Source organism: Rhinoderma darwinii, chromosome 1 (genome assembly GCF_050947455.1).
Source record: "Rhinoderma darwinii isolate aRhiDar2 chromosome 1, aRhiDar2.hap1, whole genome shotgun sequence".
In the NCBI taxonomy this organism is placed as follows: Eukaryota; Metazoa; Chordata; class Amphibia; order Anura; family Rhinodermatidae; genus Rhinoderma; species Rhinoderma darwinii.
The window spans coordinates 124,238,412-124,259,746 of record NC_134687.1 but is presented as its reverse complement, the minus strand read 5'-3'; the positions used below and the strand labels follow the sequence as shown (position 1 = coordinate 124,259,746).

The 21,335-nt window shown below is 41.1% G+C and overlaps 1 protein-coding gene across 4 annotated transcripts in view; it reads left to right on the top strand.

Moving 5' to 3' along the window:
* The window catches only part of ARFIP1 (ARF interacting protein 1), a 135,343-nt gene that overhangs the window by 43,363 nt on the left and 70,645 nt on the right, over positions 1-21,335 (top strand). For 3 of the 4 annotated variants that reach the window (XM_075860346.1, XM_075860345.1, XM_075860347.1), the window contains one exon: positions 1,875-1,976. The exons of the other annotated variant lie outside the window; for it this stretch is intronic. In XM_075860346.1, the coding sequence (XP_075716461.1) occupies positions 1,884-1,976 (93 nt within the window). In that variant the 5' untranslated portion in view covers positions 1,875-1,883. The remainder of the gene's footprint in view (positions 1-1,874; positions 1,977-21,335) is intronic. 4 annotated transcript variants of the gene reach the window in all.

The window sequence follows — 21,335 nt, the reverse complement described above, 5'->3', positions numbered from 1 at the left end:
ATATAAATTTCTCACTATATCTGTACCCCTTTCTTGCTAGCCATACATTGGTGCATTATATCTGCAGATTGGTGTGATGAAAACCAAAAAAGCCCTTCAATCCAGACTTGGCGGTTGTACAGTCCTGTACATGAGGCCTGTGTAGCTGGCAATGCTGTTCCTTTCCTACTACAGACAAAGGTGGTGTTATCCCACTGGCATCCAGTAGATGCCGCTGTTTGACTGGTAAATAAAGTGCTTGTGCCGCACAATTTCTATTTAGCATAACCAGTTGTTTCTACGCGATCTAGAGGTCGGCCGTGTGTTCTTTATATGTTTATATACTTTGGTCATACTGTTAATGCAGTGCTAAATATGACACATCTATTCTAGCTAAACCCTCCATGTAGCAGGCAATAAAGAATGGTGAAACCTTCTAGGGTGCAGTCACGCGTGGCGTATTTTGCTGCAGAAAACTGTCCAATTGGACAAATATTCCGCAAGTAAGACCGATTTCTCATTGGCTTGCATTGCAAAATATCTTTCTTCTAGGCTTACATTGTAAAGTTTTTTTTCTAGCGTTTTTACGCTGCGGAAATATAAGGTAAATACACCACGAGTGACTGCACCTTTTATTTAAAATGTCCCTCCAGATTATCTACCTAAAAACAGATTTCTGAAAGTCGCAATCTGCGTTTCCGGTGTTACATCACTTAATGGGGGTCATGTAAAGAGTATGGATTGTGGCCCCCCCCAGTAGAGAGAGAGCTAGATATACATATTGATAAATAATTTTTTATTACAGAATGTGTACAGCCACGGCACTGATATACTTGGCATCATATATCGTAACAATTATTTTTATTAACTATCTGCTGCACTGTTTAAAAAAACCAAAATACTATTGTATGTGTTGGTAATCTTTAACCCTGCAGATGATTCATTCCTTTGCCGGTCCAGGACCGGTGACACAATGATGGTTATTTATGGATCATTGAGTAGCAATATTGTTCAATTTGTTAAGACTTGCATGGGAGATGATTCATATGATTATGTATGAGCAATAATGAGAATGCTGTAAGAGAGGAGGGAGCGCGACACAGAGGATATAAATGGTGGTTAAAGGCTATGTACACCTTTTTGAAATCATATTTTTTTTTTAAATTATTAAATGTTTGTGTGATTAGTGCAACTTTCTAAATGCTTTTTTTTTTTTTTTTTGAAATATTTTTGCTTTTTTGAGATGCATCTGCTTTGTATCCTGTATACAGAGCAGCTGTGTCAGCGGGTCCTGCATGTCTCTGTCACGCAGGATTGAGCTGCTACCGATTACATCTAAGTTCATAACACAGGACCCGCTGACACTAAAACTGGCAGTGCTGCTGACGTGACGGATTCAGGTCTCAGCGCAAGATCGACTTACCTGCAAACGCTGATGCTGCTGCAGAATCAACTGTAGCCTCTGGTGCCGATGTGGCCGTCACGATGCAGGACCTGTGAGTGACGTCACAGATCTGCACTGTCAGAAGCTGGGCGTTGTGAAGAGAAGTGGATGATACTTCTCTTCAGAGCGCCCAGCTAGTAAAAGTATTAAAAACGCCCCGATGTACGCACATAATACACGCCCACTTGGACTTTTACTTTTAAACACACCCACTTGGACTTTTGCAAGCCTCATTTGCATAACTACAAAAATGGTCATAACTTGGCCAAAAATGCTCGTTTTTTAAAAATAAAAACGTTACTGTAATCTACATTGCAGCGCCGATCTGCTGCAATAGCAGATAGGGGTTGCAAAATCTGGTGACAGAGCCTCTTTAAGCACAGTTCTCGTATGGTAGCATTTTTGTTTTTTTTAGTTACATGAATTTTTATTTTTTTTATTTTTTTTGTAGGAGCTCGCAATGGATTCAGATTCACCAAGAAGCACAGCAGCTGAAATTCCTGTAACTAGCAATGGAGACTTTGATGAAACTTTAGAGCACAATTTTAACATGGTATTTATTTTTACTCATGGATGTAGTATAATTGACATACATAAAGTATTTGGGTTCCAGTATATGAAGGCCATATTATTTTAGAAATCACTTTGTAATGCACTTAACGGGGACTTAGCTGCAATACCAGAAACAGCCCATGGATCAGAGTGGTGCTGTTTCTTCAAAGAAAACTTATGGGTGTTTTTCTAATCTCATACAACCCCTTTAAAAGGGTTTTGTGGTTCCAGAAAATCAAGGTTGATTGGTTAATGAAAAGCTACACCGTTTTCTTACGTTTTCTGTATCTATTCCTCATAGTTTTTCAAGAACACTACTTGCAGTCGGAATGGGAGTCTTTATTATTTCCTTCAGAGGATGACAATCTGTTCTTGCCATGTACTGCACATCTGGTTACAAAACAGAGCTCTGACAACTTTAATGTAACGAGCCATACATATGTGTGTCCATCACATGACTGGGAAATATTCTTATCCTTTGGAATTAAAGAATGAAGGCTCCCATTCCCTGACTGCAAGCAGTGCTCTTGATAACCATGAGCTATTGATACAGAAAGTTTATTATTTTTTTTTAAACTTTTCAGTATACAATTTATAAGCTTTATTTGCGGATACTGGAATACCCGTTTTAATGCTATTTCTTATCCCATGATACATACGTATATGGGTAACACTGCCTGAGCTGGCATGTTCTATGTAAAGAAAGTGAATCCTGCAATATTTATTAGGGGCTATTTTGTTTTCAAACACAGAGCCCCTTTGAACCCCTTAAGGTCATAGCCATATGAAGCTTGTGTTTTTTTGCAGGATGAGTTGTATTTTTTAGAGTACGTATAATGTACTGAATAACATTTATTACATTTTTTTGTTCCGATGAAAACAATTCCACCTTTTTTGTTTTTGGGATTTGTTTTTATTATGCGTTTAAAAACGACATGTCCACTTTATTCTGTGGGTTGTTACGATTATGGCGATTTATTAAATTTATAGATTTTTTTTAATGTGGGGTATAGAACAATACTGTTATAGTAGGGGTTCGTAAAGTTGTTCACAAAGCGTTTTATAATGGAAAAAGGGGATTTTTTTTTTGCTATTTCTTCTACATTGGATTTTTATTTTGTAAAATGTAACTTTAATAGAAAAAACGTCTAGTATCATTATGAACATTGTTTGCTTACATAATACTCTGCTCATGTAGTACAGTGTATTATGCCTGTCGGTGTAAGGCTCTGTTCACTACGCTATTGCTTCCGGCAAAACGACGGATCCGGTGCACAAAAGAGACAAACTGAAGCCCCGGGCATCGGATCCGTCACCATTGAAATCAATGGTGATGGAAACAGAAACCTTTTGGTTTCCGTCGGTGTCCGTTTGTGCCTGCTCATGGTCCCGTTCTGACAGAAAGCTCAGACGGAACATCCGAACAGGACCATAACGCAGATGTGAACACAGCCTTATACAGCTATACTGCCAATGGTTTTTGTTTTTTTAGTAGGCTTAGATCTTTGAAACCACGGCCACAATATGGTTTAATTTATTTGTTAACGTTAAGGATGAAGAATTCTATATACTTGGGTCTTGAGAAGTAGAACACATGTCAAGTGCAAAATAAAAGGCCAATCTACTATACGGGTTCAAAATAACCGCTGACTCCTTCTCCCTCCCCTATAAACATGCTTGCCTTGTAAATCTGCTCTAAAAATATGCTGCAATTTCATCATGTGTGAACTTGGTTTCTCAACTACGTTTGAGGATGGATTAGGCCAAGTGCCATGAGTGGCTTTCTTGGAGTTCTTCTGCTTTTTAGGCAACACTGGGTTAGGTATTCCATGCACTGAAGGTTATTGGAGGTCAGGCACATTGCAAGGTGCGGAAACAGAACACTGCACATTGCTTTGAGCAGGTTCACACAATACTGCTGCAGCCCATTCAGCCCAGCTGCTGGTAAGAAGTCACCTGGGCAAGCCTGTAGTAGGTGTCGCTTTTGTTTTTGGGAGATAGCCATTCACTTTATAAACAGGAGAACATATAGCAACAGATTTCAACATCATGTATCCATCCTTCAGAGTAGGAAGAAATGGATACAGTCTTTAACCCCTTAATGACCGGGCCTGTTTGGGCCTTAATGACCAAGCCAGATTTGTTAAATCTGGTATGTCTGAATTTATCAGAGAATAACTCAGCGAAAGTTTTGAATATTTAAGTAAGGGTATGTGCACACACACTAATTACGTCCGTAATTGACGGACGTATTTCGGCCGCAAGTCCCGGACCGAACACAGTGCAGGGAGCTGGGCACCTAGCATCATACTTATGTACGATGCTAGGAGTCGCTGCCTCGCTGCAGGACAACTGTCCCGTACTGTAATCATGTATTCAGTACAGGACAGTAGTTCCACGGAGAGGCAGGAACTCCTAGCATCGTACATAAGTATGATGCTAGGAGCCCGGCTCCCTGCACTGTGTTCGGTCCGGGACTTGCGGCCGAAATACGTCCGTCAATTACGGACGTAATTAGTGTGTGTGCACATACCCTAATTCTGACATTGTTTTTTCTTCACATGTTGTACTTTATTTTAGTGGTAAAAGTAGACTGATAGGATTTACGGAAATTAATAAAAAAATAGAAAAAATGAAGAAATTTTGTAAAAATTATAATTTTTCCCTATTTTTAACGGCAATATGTCACATATGTACATACATACAGTACAATTTTTTTTATTAAATATATATTTCCATTTCTTTACTCTATTTTGGCAGGACTTTTGAAAAAATTTTTTTATTTTTTGAGCAATTTCGAAGACTTACAAGTTTAGTAATAATTTTATACATTTTGAAGTATATTTGGTTTTCCTGCACCAAGCCAGGTTTTCAGAGGCTCATAGGTGTCAGAATGGTGGAAACCCCCACAAGTGACCCCATTTTGAAAACTACACCCCTTAAGGTATTTATTAAGGGGTGTTGTAAGTATTTTGACCCCACAGTTTTTTTGTAAGAATTCATGCAAAGCAGGCGTAAAAAAATATAATCTCACTTTTTCCATAAAAATATCACTTTAAAGACCGATTTCTGTGTAAAGCAACCATAAGAATGAAGAAACACACCTCAAAATCTATCACCCTGTTTCTCCTGTTTTCAAAAATGCCCCCATTGTGACTCTAATGCATTGCCTGGACACACAGCAGGGCTTGAAAGGAAGGGAGCACCCGGAGACTTTCAGGACTCATATTTTGCTTGAAAATGTTTTAGGCCCCACTGTACATTTGGAGAGGTTTTGAACTACCAGAACGATAGAAACTCCCCATAAACGACCCCATTTAGAAAACTAGACCCCTTAAGGTATTTATCTAGGGGTGTAGTGAGTATTTTGACCCCACAGTTTTTTGCTAAATTTAATGCATAGCAGGTGAAAAAAAATAAAAAATCACTTTTTCCATAAAAATATCACTTTGAAGACCGATTTCTGTGTAAAGCAACCATAAGAATGAAGAAACACACCCCAAAATCTATCACCCCGTTTCTCCTGTTTTCAAAAATACTCTCATTGTTGCCCCAATCTGCTTATTAGACGTGTGGCTGGGCCAAAAAGAGAGGGAGCACCCTTTGGCTTTCAGGGCACAATTGAATAAATTCTAGGCCCCATATCATGCATTTAGCGGCATTCAGCTGCCTGAACAAAAAAAAAAACACGCAGAAATGACCCCATTTTAAAAACTAAACCCCTAAAGGTATTCATCTAGTGGTGCAGTGGGCATGCGGACCAAAAATTTTTTAAAGGAGGAAATAATGGGTATCATTTCAGACACTTTGGGTATATAATGTTTTCTTCACTCTTATTACGTTTCCACATGAAATAGAGGAGACGTGGTAGAAGGTTATTTTGTTAGAAATACGCCACATTAATAAATTTGTGCGGCATACAGAAGAGAAGTGAAGCCGTGTATTCATAATGGATACATGTTGCTATAGACGTATTTGCCTGTACTTATGACTATGTCTTGCTGAAGAAGCAGTTGGTGCCATTATGATGTCATTGTGGACAGAATTCTGTCCTAATATAAAATCAGTCAGAGAGGAAAAAATAAACTGTACTGGAGTGACGGGCAATATCTTCAAACAAATGTAGGAAAATGTATCCACCTATGTTGCAAACTCGAGTCTGTTCACTAGATAGAAGAACCTGCAGGGCTGTCAAGACAAGGTTTTTTTTTTTCAGTGACTGGTTGTACAACGTCTCTTTAGCTCCATCAATCCTTATGAGGGACGAATGTGCCAAGTGACGCGGTACACCATAACAGGCCCCTGCCCGGCAAGGTAGGAACCGCTATGAGCACAAAACAACCAATCACCTACAGAATATATAAAGGGACAGTGTCCAAAACCATCTATAGGAACAGTAAAGGATCACTAATCCCCAAAATGAGTATTTCCAGAAGAACCGTAACAAAGCCCATGGTGTATTGATAAGGAACAGCTCGATTATTAGAGATCCTCCAAAAAAAAATATCATGCCCGTATCACGGTACAGAATTAGGAATGTAACAGCTGTATGTGGCAGGACATAGTCATCAGAACAAGGAAACACGTCCTCAATTTATTCTTGTAACCATTGCTAAAATGCACGACTTCCACTAATTCAGGGGCGGCACGGGCCGCAGGTGTTGGATTTATCTACTAATAAATGCAATGCCCAAATTTATTTTTTATTTCAAGAACACTTGTGGGGTCCATGTTCTGAATAGACAGATGTGGGCTCCTGCACAATAAACTGTATTCATTTGTGAGTGATCAAGTCCTGGATTTAATTGTCCAATAATTGTATAAAAAAATCATAAAGGGGAAATTTAGTTTTACAGTCTGAAATAAATAAACCTCCCCATGAGAATCCCTCCCTCCCTTGGAAAGCCCAGAAACTAAACAAAAAAATATGCATAAATGAAATTGACTCCCTAAAAAGAATCCCCCCCCCACCCCACCCTTTTTGGTTTTCCCTAAATTATAGATAAAATTAATAATTAGAAACGGTGTGGTAGGTCTCAAAACAGGGGTAGTTGCACAGGCCTGGATTTGAAGGGCACATGGGGTAGTAAAACCGGGAATCGCTCCTCCTTCCGTGTTTACTGCACACCCGGCATCTCTTTTGGGGGTATCTTTGGTTCACAGAGGCAGGGACGGGGTGAAGGAAGTGGCGCTCAGTGAGCCTTTTGACATCCTCTGACTCGAAGGAGTCTCTAGGTGCGGGGGAGTCAAACAGGAGGTGCTCTATAATTTTCTCCTGATACTGGACGAAACTGAGTGTTCCCTGGGTCTTGTAGAGCACATAGCTGTTGTAAGTGGCCATTTGGATAAGGTAGATCGCTACCTTTTTATACCAGGCCCTAGTTTTGCACTTGACCAGGTACGGTTGTAGGACCTGGTCAGATAGATAGACTCCCCCCATGAACTTGTTATAGTCCACCACGCAGACCGGTTTCCTCTTATCAGAGGTAGCGCCCCTCTCTCTTACTGCCACTGTGGTGTCCTCGTGCACGGTCGAGAGCATGTACATGTCCTTTTTGTCACTCCATTTGACAGCGAGCAACTGGTCACTTGCAAATGAGAGTGACGCACCCCTTACTAGTCGCCTGGACACCAGTCGTTGAGGGAAGCCGACTCTATTTTTTCGTACCGTCCCACAGGCCCCTGTATTCGCAGCATGAAGGGACTTATACAGGGGGACACTGGTGTAGTAATTGTCGGTGTACACATGGTACCCTTTTTGTAGGAATGGCACCATGAGTTCCCAGACAATTTTCCCACTAATGCCAATATCCTCTGGGCATCCTGGGGGATTAAGGTGGCGGTCCCTGCCCTCATAAATGAAAAAGCCACAGGTGTAGCCCGTTGTGCTCTCGCACACCTTATAGAGTTTCACTCCGTATCGGGCTCTTTTGGAGGGGATGTATTGTCGAAACGATAGACGGCCCTTGAAGGACATAAGGGACTCATCTACCGCTAGTTTTTGGCCTGGGGTGTATAAATTGAAAAATGAGTCACTTAGGAGGGAGATTAGGGGTCTCAGTTTGTTGAGGCGATCATAGGCTGGGTCACTTCTTGGGGGGATTTGTGTATTGTCAGAAAAATGCATGAAACGCATTAGAGTCTCATAGCGCGTTCGGGCCATAACGGCTGCAAATACAGGCGTGCTATGGATAGCGCTGGTAGCCCAATAGGAGCGGATAGAGGTTTTTTTTACTATCCCCATGTTTAGGGTAATTCCCCCCAAAAATTTTATTTCAGAAACTGTTGTGGGGATCCATCCTCTAGCATAGCAAGACCTGGGATTTTGGGTGCCAAATTGCCTGGCGTATAAATTAGTCTGCTGGACGATTAGTTCCAGGACCTGATCGCCTATAAACAAATGAAAAAAATTATAGGGACTAAAATTTGAGACATCTGCGTTGATGCCTGGAGTCGCTGTAAATGGCAAAACTTGGGGGGAGAAAGCAATTGCAGGATCCCAAATTGCGGAAGGGACTGCAGTACTAGGCCCGTCTCCTGACGCTTCACCGCTGACCGCTGCGTCCACCACCATAGGGCTGGGGGGTCCAGTGGCAGAAGCAGAACTTGTCGCTTTCTGAGCCAAGTTCTGCTTCTGACGCAGTGTCTGTATCACTGCCGGAACCGCTAGAGCATAGCATGGCGTATGCCTGCTCTGCAGAGAACATTCTGCGGCTTCTGCGGTTCATGTTCACCACACTAATAATTGTTAAAGAGGCTCTGTCACCAGATTTTGCAACCCCTATCTGCTATTGCAGCAGATAGGCGCTGCAATGTAGATTACAGTAACGTTTTTATTTTAAAAAAACGAGCATTTTTGGCCAAGTTATGACCATTTTTGTAGTTATGCAAATGAGGCTTGCAAAAGTCCAAGTGGGTGTGTTTAAAAGTAAAAGTCCAAGTGGGTGTGTATTATGTGCGTACATCGGGGCGTTTTTAATACTTTCACTAGCTGGGCGCTCTGATGAGAAGTAACATCCTCTTCTCTTCAGAACGCCCAGCTTGTGACAGTGCAGATCTGTGACGTCACTCACAGGTCCTGCATCGTGACGGCCACATCGGCACCAGAGGCTACAGTTGATTCTGCAGCAGCATCAGCGTTTGCAGGTAAGTCGATCGGAGGCCCTTCAGGTTAGTTTTTTATCTCCTCTCACCAAACATTCATGGTGAGAGGAGATAAAAATGTTAATTTTCCACCGCTGCGTTAATTGTAACGGCGGTCGCCGGTATTCGTTGAATACCGGCGATCGCCGGTTTGGGGACCGCAAACAACGGTCCCCAGAGTGTGCTCCAAGCTATCTCTTTTCACGGCGCCGCAATTTTATTCTGATGCAGTGCCGTGAAAAGGCCTATGCATCAGAATAAAGCCCGTTAGTGGCCGCCATGAAAAGGCGTATTGGCGGTCACTAACGGGTTAAACATAATCTAAGTATGTTCGTAAGGCCGTGTGATGGCCCAGTGACTGTAGGAGCAGTGGCATGGACATGACCCCGGGACACAGTAACTGTAGGAGCAGTGGCATGGACGTGACCCCGGGACACAGTGACTGTAGGAGCAGTGGCATGGACGTGACCCCGGGACACAGTGACTGTAGGAGCAGTGGCATGGACGTGACCCCGGGACACAGTGACTGTAGGAGCAGTGGCATGGACGTGACCCCGGGACACAGTGACTGTAGGAGCAGTGGCATGGACGTGACCCTGGGACTGCTGTAGGAGCAGTGGCATGGACGTGACCCCGGGACACAGTGACTGCTGTCGGAGCAGTGTCATGGACGTGACCCCGGGACACAGTGACTGCTGTAGGAGCAGTGGCATGGACATGACCCCGGGACACAGTGACTGCTGTAGGAGCAGTGGCATGGACGTGACCCCGGGACACAGTGACTGCTGTAGGAGCAGTGGCATGGACGTGACCCTGGGACACAGTGACTGTAGGAGCAGTGGCATGGACGTGACCCCGGGACACAGTGACTGTAGGAGCAGTGGCATGGACGTGACCACGGGACACAGTGACTGTAGGAGCAGTAACTACTGGTGCAATATGGGTCGAATACGTGTGACCAAGGACCCGTATTTACAGGAGGAAAAAAATACGTTCGTGTGCATGAGGCCTAAGAACGGGAAAGTTGTTTTAAAAAATTAAAATAAAATACTCCCCTGTTCAATCCCCTTTTGCTCCATCCTGTGGTCTGCATCAGCCTTTGTTTTCTTACCTGCAGTGATTACGTTCCGCTCCTGCACGTGAGCACTGCAGCCTATCACTAGCCTCACCAGACCTGTGCCATACATTCTAGCAGTACTACTGAGGCCAGTGTTGGCTGCAGCGGTCACATGTATGTGCGGCAAGTCATCCCTGCAGGGAAGTAACAAAAACCTGTGGGAACTGGTTTTAAGGCGCTTCTACAAAAGCCAATGATTGGGCGAACGTGCGCTCATCTGAACACTCTTTCCTTATCGTCGCCCATTTAACATTCCCAACGATCAACCAGCAAATGCTCGTTTGTCAGCCGATCAGATCTTTTTTGAGGGCATTAAATTCATCGTTTGTCTCTAGCACATCTCCCCGTGTAAACAGGGATGTGTTACCGACAATAATTAACCAAACCATTTTTTACGTTTTTCCATCGTCCCTTTAGAAGAGCTATAACTTTTTTTTATTTTTGTGTCGACATCGCTGTGTAAGGTCTTGTTTTTTTGCGGGACAAGTTGTATTTTTTTAATAGCACCATTTTGGGGTACATAGAAATTATTAATAAAGTTTTAACTTTTTTTTTGGGGGGGGGAATAGAAAAAAACCTGAAATTTCGCCCCTCTTTTTTGTGTCCTAAATCTACACTGTTTACCGTGTGGTATAAATAACACAATAACTTTATTCAGCGGGTTGTTACAAAATCTATACAAATTTTGTATTGTTGCAATCGTATGTTTTACTACTTACACAGTAAACACTTTTTTATCAAAATTATTTGTTTTTGTGTCTCCATATTTGAAAAGCCATAACTTTTCCATTTTTTCGCCGATGCAGTTGCATGAGAGCTTTTTTTTTTGCTGGGACGACTTGTAGTTTTTATTGGTACCATTTTGGAGTAGATGCGACTTTTTGATTGCTTTTTATCACATTTTTAATAGTAAAACATTTTGTAAGGGGAGAAAGTGGGTTTTTCCTTTTTTTTTCACTTTTTTTAAATTAACTTTTATTAAACTTTTTTACTAGCCCCACTAGAGGACTTTTATTATAAAAGCGATCGGATGATCGCATATTACACTACAATACTTTTGTATTGCAGTGTATTACTGCCTGTCCGTTTAAAACGGACAGGCATCTGCTAGGCCAGGCCTCTGGCATTCACTACAGGCAGACATTCACTAGGCCCCCGGCTGCCATCGGAGACAGACACTTGGCGATCTTATTGCCGGGTGTCAGTGGAATGAGAGGGAGCTCCCTCCCGCTCTCCAAAACAACTCAGATGCGGTGCTCGCTATTGAGCGTCGCATCTGAGGGGTTAAACGGGTGAGATCGATACTAATATCGATCTCACTCGTTCAACCAAGGATGCCCCCAGCCCTCAGCTCCCTCTGAGAGCAGGGAGATTTAACGGCTCCCTCCTCTGTTTATTTATTCTGATGCAGCGCCGTGAAAAGTCTTATGCATCAGAATACAGCCCGTTAGTGGCCGCCGTGAAAAGGCGTATCGGCGGTCATTAAGGGGTTAAACTGTATGTGCCTGAACCATCACAATAACTATTATTTGATAGACTGGTTATCCACAGCACTCACTTGATCGGAATACAGCTACTCAATTTCAGCTGGATGCAAATTCCAAGTCCAGTGATCCCTCCTGGACAATCAATTGTAGCAAAAAACTTGAGGAAAGCATCCGTATGGCAAGCAGGGCAGTGACATCCTGCAGCATGCAAATAACATATGTTTTGTATTATGTAATATGATGCCTGTTTAGGGTCACTATATTCACATGTGCAATATGGGTGTGTTATTTAGTAGCTCCATTGGATTGGATGTGATTTATACAGGGGTGTGTATATATAACTCTCTATGCCATATGTATTTTATGCTGGATAAAGACTCCTGCGGGGTCGAAACGTAGCACTATTGATATTGGGATGTGTTAATAAACACTTTTTTACTTTTGCCATACGGATGCTGTCCCCAAGTTTTTTGCTACAATAACTATTATTTGGACACATATAGTACGATGATTGCTCCATGTAAATAGAGCTAAATGAGGGCCGATCAGCTAGCTATATGGTCGATCGGTTCTCTTACTGGCAGAAAATCTGTAGTGTAAATGGAGCCTTAGAAAAAGATGTGACAACCATTTCACACATAAAGTAAATACTGCAGATTTTCCGCAACGATTTGAACAAACCTCATCCACACGCTGCATAAAGGCTAAATGGGGAAAAACACTCTTTGACCTGTGGTGCATTTTTTTTAATCCACAGCATGTCAATTGTATTTGCGTAAACGCTGTTTATTTATTGCGTTTTTTTTTAATTTAATGGGGAGGTAAAATTCGCAACAAATAGCAGATGTTACGGTTTTTTGCAGTAGAAAAGCAAGTATTCCGCTGCAAAAAAACGCAACTCAGAAAAAAAATGACTTACCCAGAATTCTGTGTTTCTTCATCCAGGCCGGCCTCCTGGGATGACATTTCATCTCCTGTGACAGCTGCAGCCAATCACAGGCTGTAGTGGTCATGTGGGATGAAACGTCATCCCTTAAGGCTGCAGGACAGCGCAGTGATGCGTCGCTATGGCTAAGTAAGTATGAATCTCTTTTTCCGCAGCGGTCATTCCGGTCGATAAACTGCACCTCAATTTGGTGCAGTTTTTTGTCCGAAAATTCCTTGCGGTGCACATTTGGGTTCAGATAATAAATTATTACGACTTGGCCGCACCTAGTCAGACTCTAACATATTGTACATTACATGCGGGGGATATGCATATTTCTCGTGACGTACTGTACTATTCTTTATTTGCCCAACTACATATATAAGCTGCATTTTCTAGAAAAAATCAAGGGTGAAAATGCGCTGCCGGCTGGTAATGCCCATTCCATTGTCCTGACCATTGCACTTTTCATTGTGAAATGGCCTATATTTACACGTAAAGTCCTTGATATAATCTGGTTATAATATTAATGTTTCCATTATTTGAGGTTTTCTGCCGAGGGACCACTATGCTGTTTTATAGAAATTGTTTTATGAGGTGTTTTGTTCTATGGGCGGCTTAGTTACTTTTCTGATTACAATGGATAAAGTGTCTTTAGTGGTTTAGCCTGAGATGACATGTATTCCAGCACGGTGTAAACATATACTGAGAGATGTAGATCCCACGTAACACCCACTAATCCTGTTTGCGCACCTCAGCACTACTACTCCTTTCAGACTTTCAGACTCCGGATCGCATCATTAAACACTCACATTTCACTTCAGCGCATAAATGGCTTACTGTCAGTCACAGAGAATCAAAATCAAGGAATAGATCCTCCTTACAAGTGAGGTTTAATAGAATGGCAGTGTGGCAGCAGCTTTATTTTTTATTTTTTTTAAAGGTCCCAGGGAGTGGCTGCTGCAAAATAGGTGCAGCAAATTGGCAGTGATGCAATAGCTGGGACCTGTCATCGTATCTGAATGCATAATCGGGCTCCAGGCTAAATAACCCCCTCCCCCATATCTTATAAAACGACTCCGCTTGTGCAGTTAGTTCTCTTCTCAGGTGTGTGCAAGCCAGTTTTCTGTCTAGTAGGCAGATGTATTATCATTGTAATAGTGTTTTCATTAAATGCTACATAGCCTTTTTATTACCACTGTTTTGTTTGCTGTGATGATTTGAAGTTTTCTTTGTTACTTTTGCCTAGAGCTGTTTCTCAAAAAAAAAAAAAAAGTTCCCGAAAGTGCTTCTATTAAAAACTGCATTATGTTACTACAAAAAAAAAACCAGATCTATAATATTTAAAAAAAAATGCCGCCTTTTTAATTACCACAGTATTACGGCGAGTTTATACAATTCTATTCACTTTATTTGACAGCTAAATGTGTCCGGCCTTTTAGTCATTTTGTGTCCAAGACTTGCTGAAATTACACGCCAGTGTCAATGATCGTTTCAATACCGCTATGTTCTCTGCCAAACAATAAAAAAAAAAAATTCTGGCCGCAAACCTTCTACCTAGAAATGGGTTTTGTAGTAATGCCCACAACTTAGTTACTAGCGTTAAAAGGACCAGCTAGTAGAAACTAGCAAATGTGTGAAAAGCCATTGATCGTTCTGTCAGATTAGGATAGATTATCATCAATTGATTTATTTTTGCACTTTTGTTGGAACCGCTTCTAGGAGTTGTTTGGTTATTACAATGGATGAATTTATTCTCATACTCGCCAACTTTGAAATCCCAATTTTCAAGAAAAAGTGTCATAACCCCACCCCTTTTGTGTCCTGGTTCTTGGGTCAGTCCCGCAAAAATTGTCAACGTATATGCAATTATTGCCACTTTTGGTTATCTCTAATCATAATTTCAAATCCGCACGTCGTATTGCTTTTTTTTAATGGATTCTTAGGAGCAGTTTTTAAATTTTGATGCGGAAATAGGTGTGGATTTTGGTGCGTTTTTTTTCTTCTAAATTTTCCAGATACAATTCTGAGGCGGAAACACAAGATAAATTGACATGCTGTGGATTTTGAAATATGCACCGCAGTTCAATTTATGCACAAAAAAATGAAGCAACGTGTAGACGAGATTACATGAAACCTTATTTATTTCGTAGTACTATATTACAATCTGCACAGCAAATCCGCGCATAATACGCATGTGTTCAGGGGGCCTAAGAGTTAAAAGTTTACATGCTGGCTGCCTGCAGGGAGCATGGATACTTGCTGCATACTGGCTCCCAACCTCCCTCTAGTGGTGGCTGCAAGTAGCCTGTATGCTATCTTTGAAGGCTTTGGACACCTTTGACATGGAACAAAATAATAAATTTTTTTTTTTAGTGATGACCATGAGTTAAAAAAACAGTTTGACTGCAACCTTCATTCGTTTTCATACCTTTCTGAGTTTTACTACTGACTGACACTGTCAGCTCAATCCTGAAATGACAGAAATGCTATATGTAGCGCTCAAATTGCAGGGTGTGTTAAAGAGGCTCTGTCACCACATTATAAGTGCCCTATCTCCTAGATAAGGAGATCGGCGCTGTAATGTAGGTGACCGTAATGCTTTTTATTTAGAAAAACGATCTATTTTAAACAACTTTATTAGCGATTTTTAGCTTTATGCTAATGAGTTGCTTAATGCCCATGTGGGCGTGTTTTTACTTTCGACCAAGTGGGCGTTGTACAGAGGAGTGTATGACGCTGACCAATCAGTGACCAATCAGCGTCATACACTCCTCTCCATTCATTTACACTGCAGCATCGCGTTCTTACTAGAACATGATGTGCAGCCACATACACAGACATTAACGTTAATCAAGTGTCCTGATAATGAATATACATGACCTCCAGCCTGGACGTCATGTGTACTCAGAATCCTGACACTTCTGAATCTTTTCTGTGAGATTCCAGCAAGCCACGTGTAATCTTGTGAGATTACGAGGTAAACGAGATTTCGTTTCCCTTGCTGGAAATCTCACAGAAAAGATTCAGAAGTTTCAGGATTCTGAATACACATGACGTCCAGGCCTGGAGGTCATGTATATTCATTATCCGGACACTTGATTAACGTTAATGTGTGTGTATGTGGCTGCACATCATGTTCTAGTAAGAACGCAATGCTGCAGTGTAAATGAATGGAGAGAAGTGTATGACGCTGATTGGTCAGCGTCATACACTCCTCTGTACAACGCCCACTTGGTCGAAAGTAAAAACACGCCCCACTTGGGCATTAAGAAACTCATTAGCATAAAGCTAAAAATCGCTCAGAAAGTGGTTTAAAATAGATCGTTTTTCTAAATAAAAAGCATTACTGTCACCTACATTACAGCGCCAATCTCCTTATAGGGAGATAGGGCACTTATAATGTGGTGACAGAGCCTCTTTAAGCAGGTGGATCTGAATGCTGAGAGCTTCCTTCCTGCTTTCGGGCATCTTCTATTGAAACCCGTGAAGATTCAACGACGGGTCTCTAACTCTCACACGGAGAGAGGAACATGCTGGGAGGACATAATCTGTGTCCTCTCAGAATTTCTCTGTACGCAGGCATTAGATCACTATAATCTCTCATCTGCACAGAAAGAATTGCTGGAATAAGACATTTCACGTCATACCAACTACCTCCAACCCCAAGGGGGAAAATAAAAGAAAAAGAAAAATCCTAACCCCTATTCCAACCTCCCAGCACCGCCAGGGACCGTCCTCTATTATGCATTTTACATGGATGTCATGAACCTATATTCTAATACAACCATATCACAGACTGTTCTATCAAGTCCACACATTATTTCCCGTCACTTGGTTTTGTCTCTCTAGCGCTGCCTCTGCTCTCGCGCCTAGATTAAACATTTCTAGTTAGTCTACAGATCACACATACCGCCTAATGGCAGGAGGCGCACTGGAAAAAAAATGGAGACACTTGTACTCTGGTGTTATAAAAATGATGTAGGTAGAGCAAAGTTTATGTATTTGGTATCGTCATACACGGGGGAGAGCGAGGATTTTTTTTGTGAAATATATTTGTCTGGTTCAACTAATATAATTAAATTACAAAAGTAAAAAAAAAAATGGAAACTTGCATCTCTCCCCCTATTTTTCCAATTTCCTCTTTATAAAAAACGAAAAGCTGCTGGATGTGTTTTGGTATCACATTAACAGAACAGATGGGACTGTTCCCCCAAAAAAGGAGAATAAAAATATTTGGCCAAAATATTAGAAGAAAAAAACAAAACACCCTCGGAATGGGTCGTTACAAAAGGTGACATTTTTCTGTAGACATTTAGGCATCTGGAGGCCTTGGTCTTCAAAGAGTCAGCCAATTTTGCTTCTAAAATCCACACAGACGCCACGGTCTGTACTACGGGCTGTTTATATCTATACAGTAGGAGATTAGAGTTTTCTCCCTCCTCGGTTCCCGTCTTCAGTTTGGATGGAGCTTTAGGATGTAATGGGATTCTACAGTGCCCACTTCCGTACTGAAGGCTAGAGCTAAGGGGGCAGAGCAGGGAGCTACTGCTTAGGCTATGTTCACACTGGTGTCAGACTCTGCATGCAGCGCCATTTTTCCCATCAAAACGACACACCATGTTTGAAGTCAGTGGGGTCAGTTCGGCACCGCTGGTGTCCCTCGTGTGGCTGATCCATCACAGCTTTGTGGCTTCTGTTATATATGGGATCCACAACACCGATCTGGACAGAGCCTTTATCTAAGAGCCAGTGGCCAGTCTGTGCTGCTCGGGAAGAATGTTTGGTCCTGCACTATGTATTTCTGTATAACTGGAGGTATGCTTTAAATGATAACGTTCTGATGTTTTGCTATTAGGTCTCTTGTTGAAAGAAAATGAAGTTCAGGTTAAATAGGTCATAACTAGAATAAGTTTTTCCTATACCATGCATAAATAGTCAGGCTTCTTAAATTAGCATATACTAGGTAATCCTGTTTTGCATTTTAAATAGGTCAATTTATTTACTGAACCTGCCTTTTCTTGTCTTTACTGTACATCAATATAAATGGAATTGTTGCTTTTGTGTTTTTTTATTTGTGTCTGTATATATAAATATTTATATATGAACATTTGTTGGTATCCTGACCTACGTGCTCCGTCACAGCCATTTTTAGTTTTTTCGTTTTTCACTCGCCACCTTCCACGCCATAACGTTGGTTTTTTTTCGTCAACGGAGTTGTGTGAAAGCTTATTTTTTTTGCAGGAGGAGTTGTAGTTTATATTGCTACTATTTAAAAACCATATAATGTACTGGGTAATTAAAAAAAATAAAATGTGGGGTGGATTTTGAAAAAACGGCAATTTCACCATTTATTTTTGGGTTTCGTTTTTATGTCTTTCACCGTGCTGTAAAAACGACAACTTAACTTTATTATGCTGGTCAATACGATTATGGTAATACCAAATGTATATAGCTTTTTTTTCTTTTATATTTTGGTACTTTTACAAAGAAAAACCATTTGATAAAAAAACAAGTTTTTTTTGTCGCCACATTCTGATTGAGCGGTGGGGCTTATTTTTTCAGGACGAGCTGTGGTTTTTATTGGTAACATTTTTTGGTATGTGTGTTTTTTGTTTTATTTTCTTTGAAATATCTTTTTTTTAATGGAAATTTTCATAATCTTTAAATCACAACACGAGTATGAACTGGAACACACATCAAGAAATACAAGCAATGTTATTACAAAAGCAGGCATAAAAACTATATATAACAGAATACAGTAAGACCTGTTGAGGTTAAAAAAGCCAAACTCCGGTAAATATATGCTGCAGGTCACAGGCAAAGCAGGTCCTGCGCTAAAGAAAAAGGTAATCTTGACGAAAGCTGAACCAGGGCTGCCAGATCGCCCTACGATTTGTGATTACATGACAATTCCTCCATTCTGACCAGCTGAGAAACTTTCGACAGCCAGTGACTAATTGGGGGTGATGTAGTGGTAGCCGAATACAATGAGATAAGAGACTTTGCCATACCCAGTAGGTGCTGCCAAAGTGACTTGGAGAAGCCCTCGGGTACAGGAGGCAATAAGATTAAGAATATTATGTTAGGCGTGAGTGGGATTGGATGAGAGCAGATATCAGATAGGAGCAATTGTATTTGGGTCCAATATGGCTTAAACCCACCAGATATGGCAGCTGGTGCCTGGAGGCAACGCCAGCATAAGGGGCTGCTATCAGGGTAGATTTTATGCAGAACAGAGGTTGTTTTGTACCATCTACATACCAATTTATTTGTTGACTTGTTCTGTTATACCCTGTTATGCAAATCCTCCACAGTGATATCAAGTTCCCTTTCCCATGCTCTAATGGAAGGTAGAAAGACGTAATTGGATGAGACAAGCAATTTGGTATATAACCTAGAGATCACCTGCTTAGGAGTCGTTTTTTAAGAGAAGTAGGGCCTCCAGCCACGTCACTGAATGCTTTTGTAGAGTAGATCTAGCAGCTTCTTCATAGCAGTGTTTTAATTGTGAATACATTAAAGAGAAGAGAGCGCAGGTAGAGATTTTAGGTTAGTAAAGAATTGTAAGGCCCCATCCCTCAAAATGCTCTCATGCGGGAGTTTTTGAACCACAGTAGGAATTAGAGGTAGACAATCCAGCTGTTTGGAGCTGAATATAACCAGGTCAGATACAGACATAATTGGGCAGATTTAGAGAGGACTGCACAGTTTATTCCGCACCGAACGCCAGATGGAGACAAAAGCACTAGTAAGCAAATTATTCTAGAAGGATTTAGAACAACAGGGATCCAGCCACAACAGAGTTGACAACGTAAGATCAACCATGATCTCCACGGGCACATAACGTTTTAGAAGATGAGGTATCAAACCAATCAAACAGTCGAGATATGTGAATTGCTTGATAATAGGAGAATATATCAGGTAGTCCCATTCCCCCAGAGCCCTTGGGTAGTATAAGCATACTATAAGTAATTCTTGACCTGGCCCCACCCCAGATGTAAGCAGTAAACTTATGTCTTATGGAGGAGAAAAGTATGGGGGGAGTGCGATTGGGAGGGTCCGTAGGAGGTAGAGAATTTTTGGGAGAATTATAATTTTGAGTAAATTTATTCTACCCATACACGAGATGAAAGGAATAGGCCAAGGGGTTATAAGAGACTATCTGGGATAGAAGGAGGAAAAAGTTCATGGAGTAACATAGGTCCAAGGAGGTAGATATCTGAAACTCTAAATACTTTTAAAAAAAAATAATAAAAAGGTCAATCAGTGCGACTGGTGCAACTTTATAATTTGTTTTTATTAAAAATAATTTTTACTTTTTTAGATACAGCTGCTCTGTATTCTCTATACATAGCAGCTGTATCGTTTGCGAAGACCTGAATCCGTCCATCCCACGGAGCTGACTCATTCCGTGTCAGCGGACACACGCAGGATCCACCTGTAATCTATCACATTTAAGTTATGAACTTAGATGTGATGGATAACCGTTGGATCCTGTGTGTCAGACACGCAGGACCCGCTTTCACTGAACCCGTCAATCCTGCGGACCTGATGGGAACAGGATTTAGCGAACTATACAGCTGCTCTGTATAGAGAATACAAAGTAGCTGTATCTCAAAAAGTTGTTTTTTTTCTTTTAATAAAAACAAATTATAAAGCTGCACCAATCACACCGACCTTTTTATTTAAAAAAAAAAAAAATCCCTTTCAAAGATTTACATAGCCTTTAATCTCGCCAAAGTGGAGAGGGAATGTAGAGACAGTGGCGAGCCACTCATAAAGATTAAGGTCGCCAGACACTCAAGGATTCAAAATTACTCATGTTAATTTTAAAGTTAGATTGATACATACGACTTTTTGATCACTTTTTATGACTTATTTTTAATATTTTTTTAGCCTAAGGTAATAAAAAAAAACATGACAGCGATTCTGGCGTTTATTTATTTTTGCAACGTTTACAGGTTTTTTTTTTTACACATTACTTTAGAGGAAAAAAAGGGGAAAGGTATTTTTTGGGGAACTTTTCTAATTTTTTTTCATTTTGTTTTTTGTACACCACTGCACTGAAAACGTTATTCAACAATTTTAACCTTTTTTAACGTGGGGGGCAGAACAAAGAAAACGGTGCTGAAAACAGAGAGGGCACGAGCTAAAGGTAGTATATGTACATTAGATATTAGGACCTGGTGACAGGTTCTCTTTAAAGAGGCTCTGTCACCAGTTTAATACTTGTCTATCTTCTACCTAATCTAATAAACACTTTGATGTATATAACTCCGTTTTTTTTTTTTTTAAACTTTTAGGCTACATTCACACGACTGTGAAAAACGGCCGTGTGGCGGACGTTTTTTTAACGGCCGTTTTCAGAACAATGAAGTTCTATGGGTGTATTCTATGGGTGAATATTGGCCGTCAAAAAAATAGGACATGTCTATTTTTGGCAGTTTTCATTGCCAACCGGCTCCCATAGAAGTCAACAGAAGTTTTTACCGGTCGTTTTTCAGGAAACAATCCTTGTAACGACCGGAAAAAACTGATCCTGGTCGAGGTCTCCCCGCATACAGTGCTACTATGAGCACTGAGCCCGTGAAGCCCCTGACATTACTGTCCATATAGGGACAGTGAAGTCAGGGCTTTCAACAATGGAATCCCCGGCCAGAGCATCGCAAGATCTCTGGCCGGGGA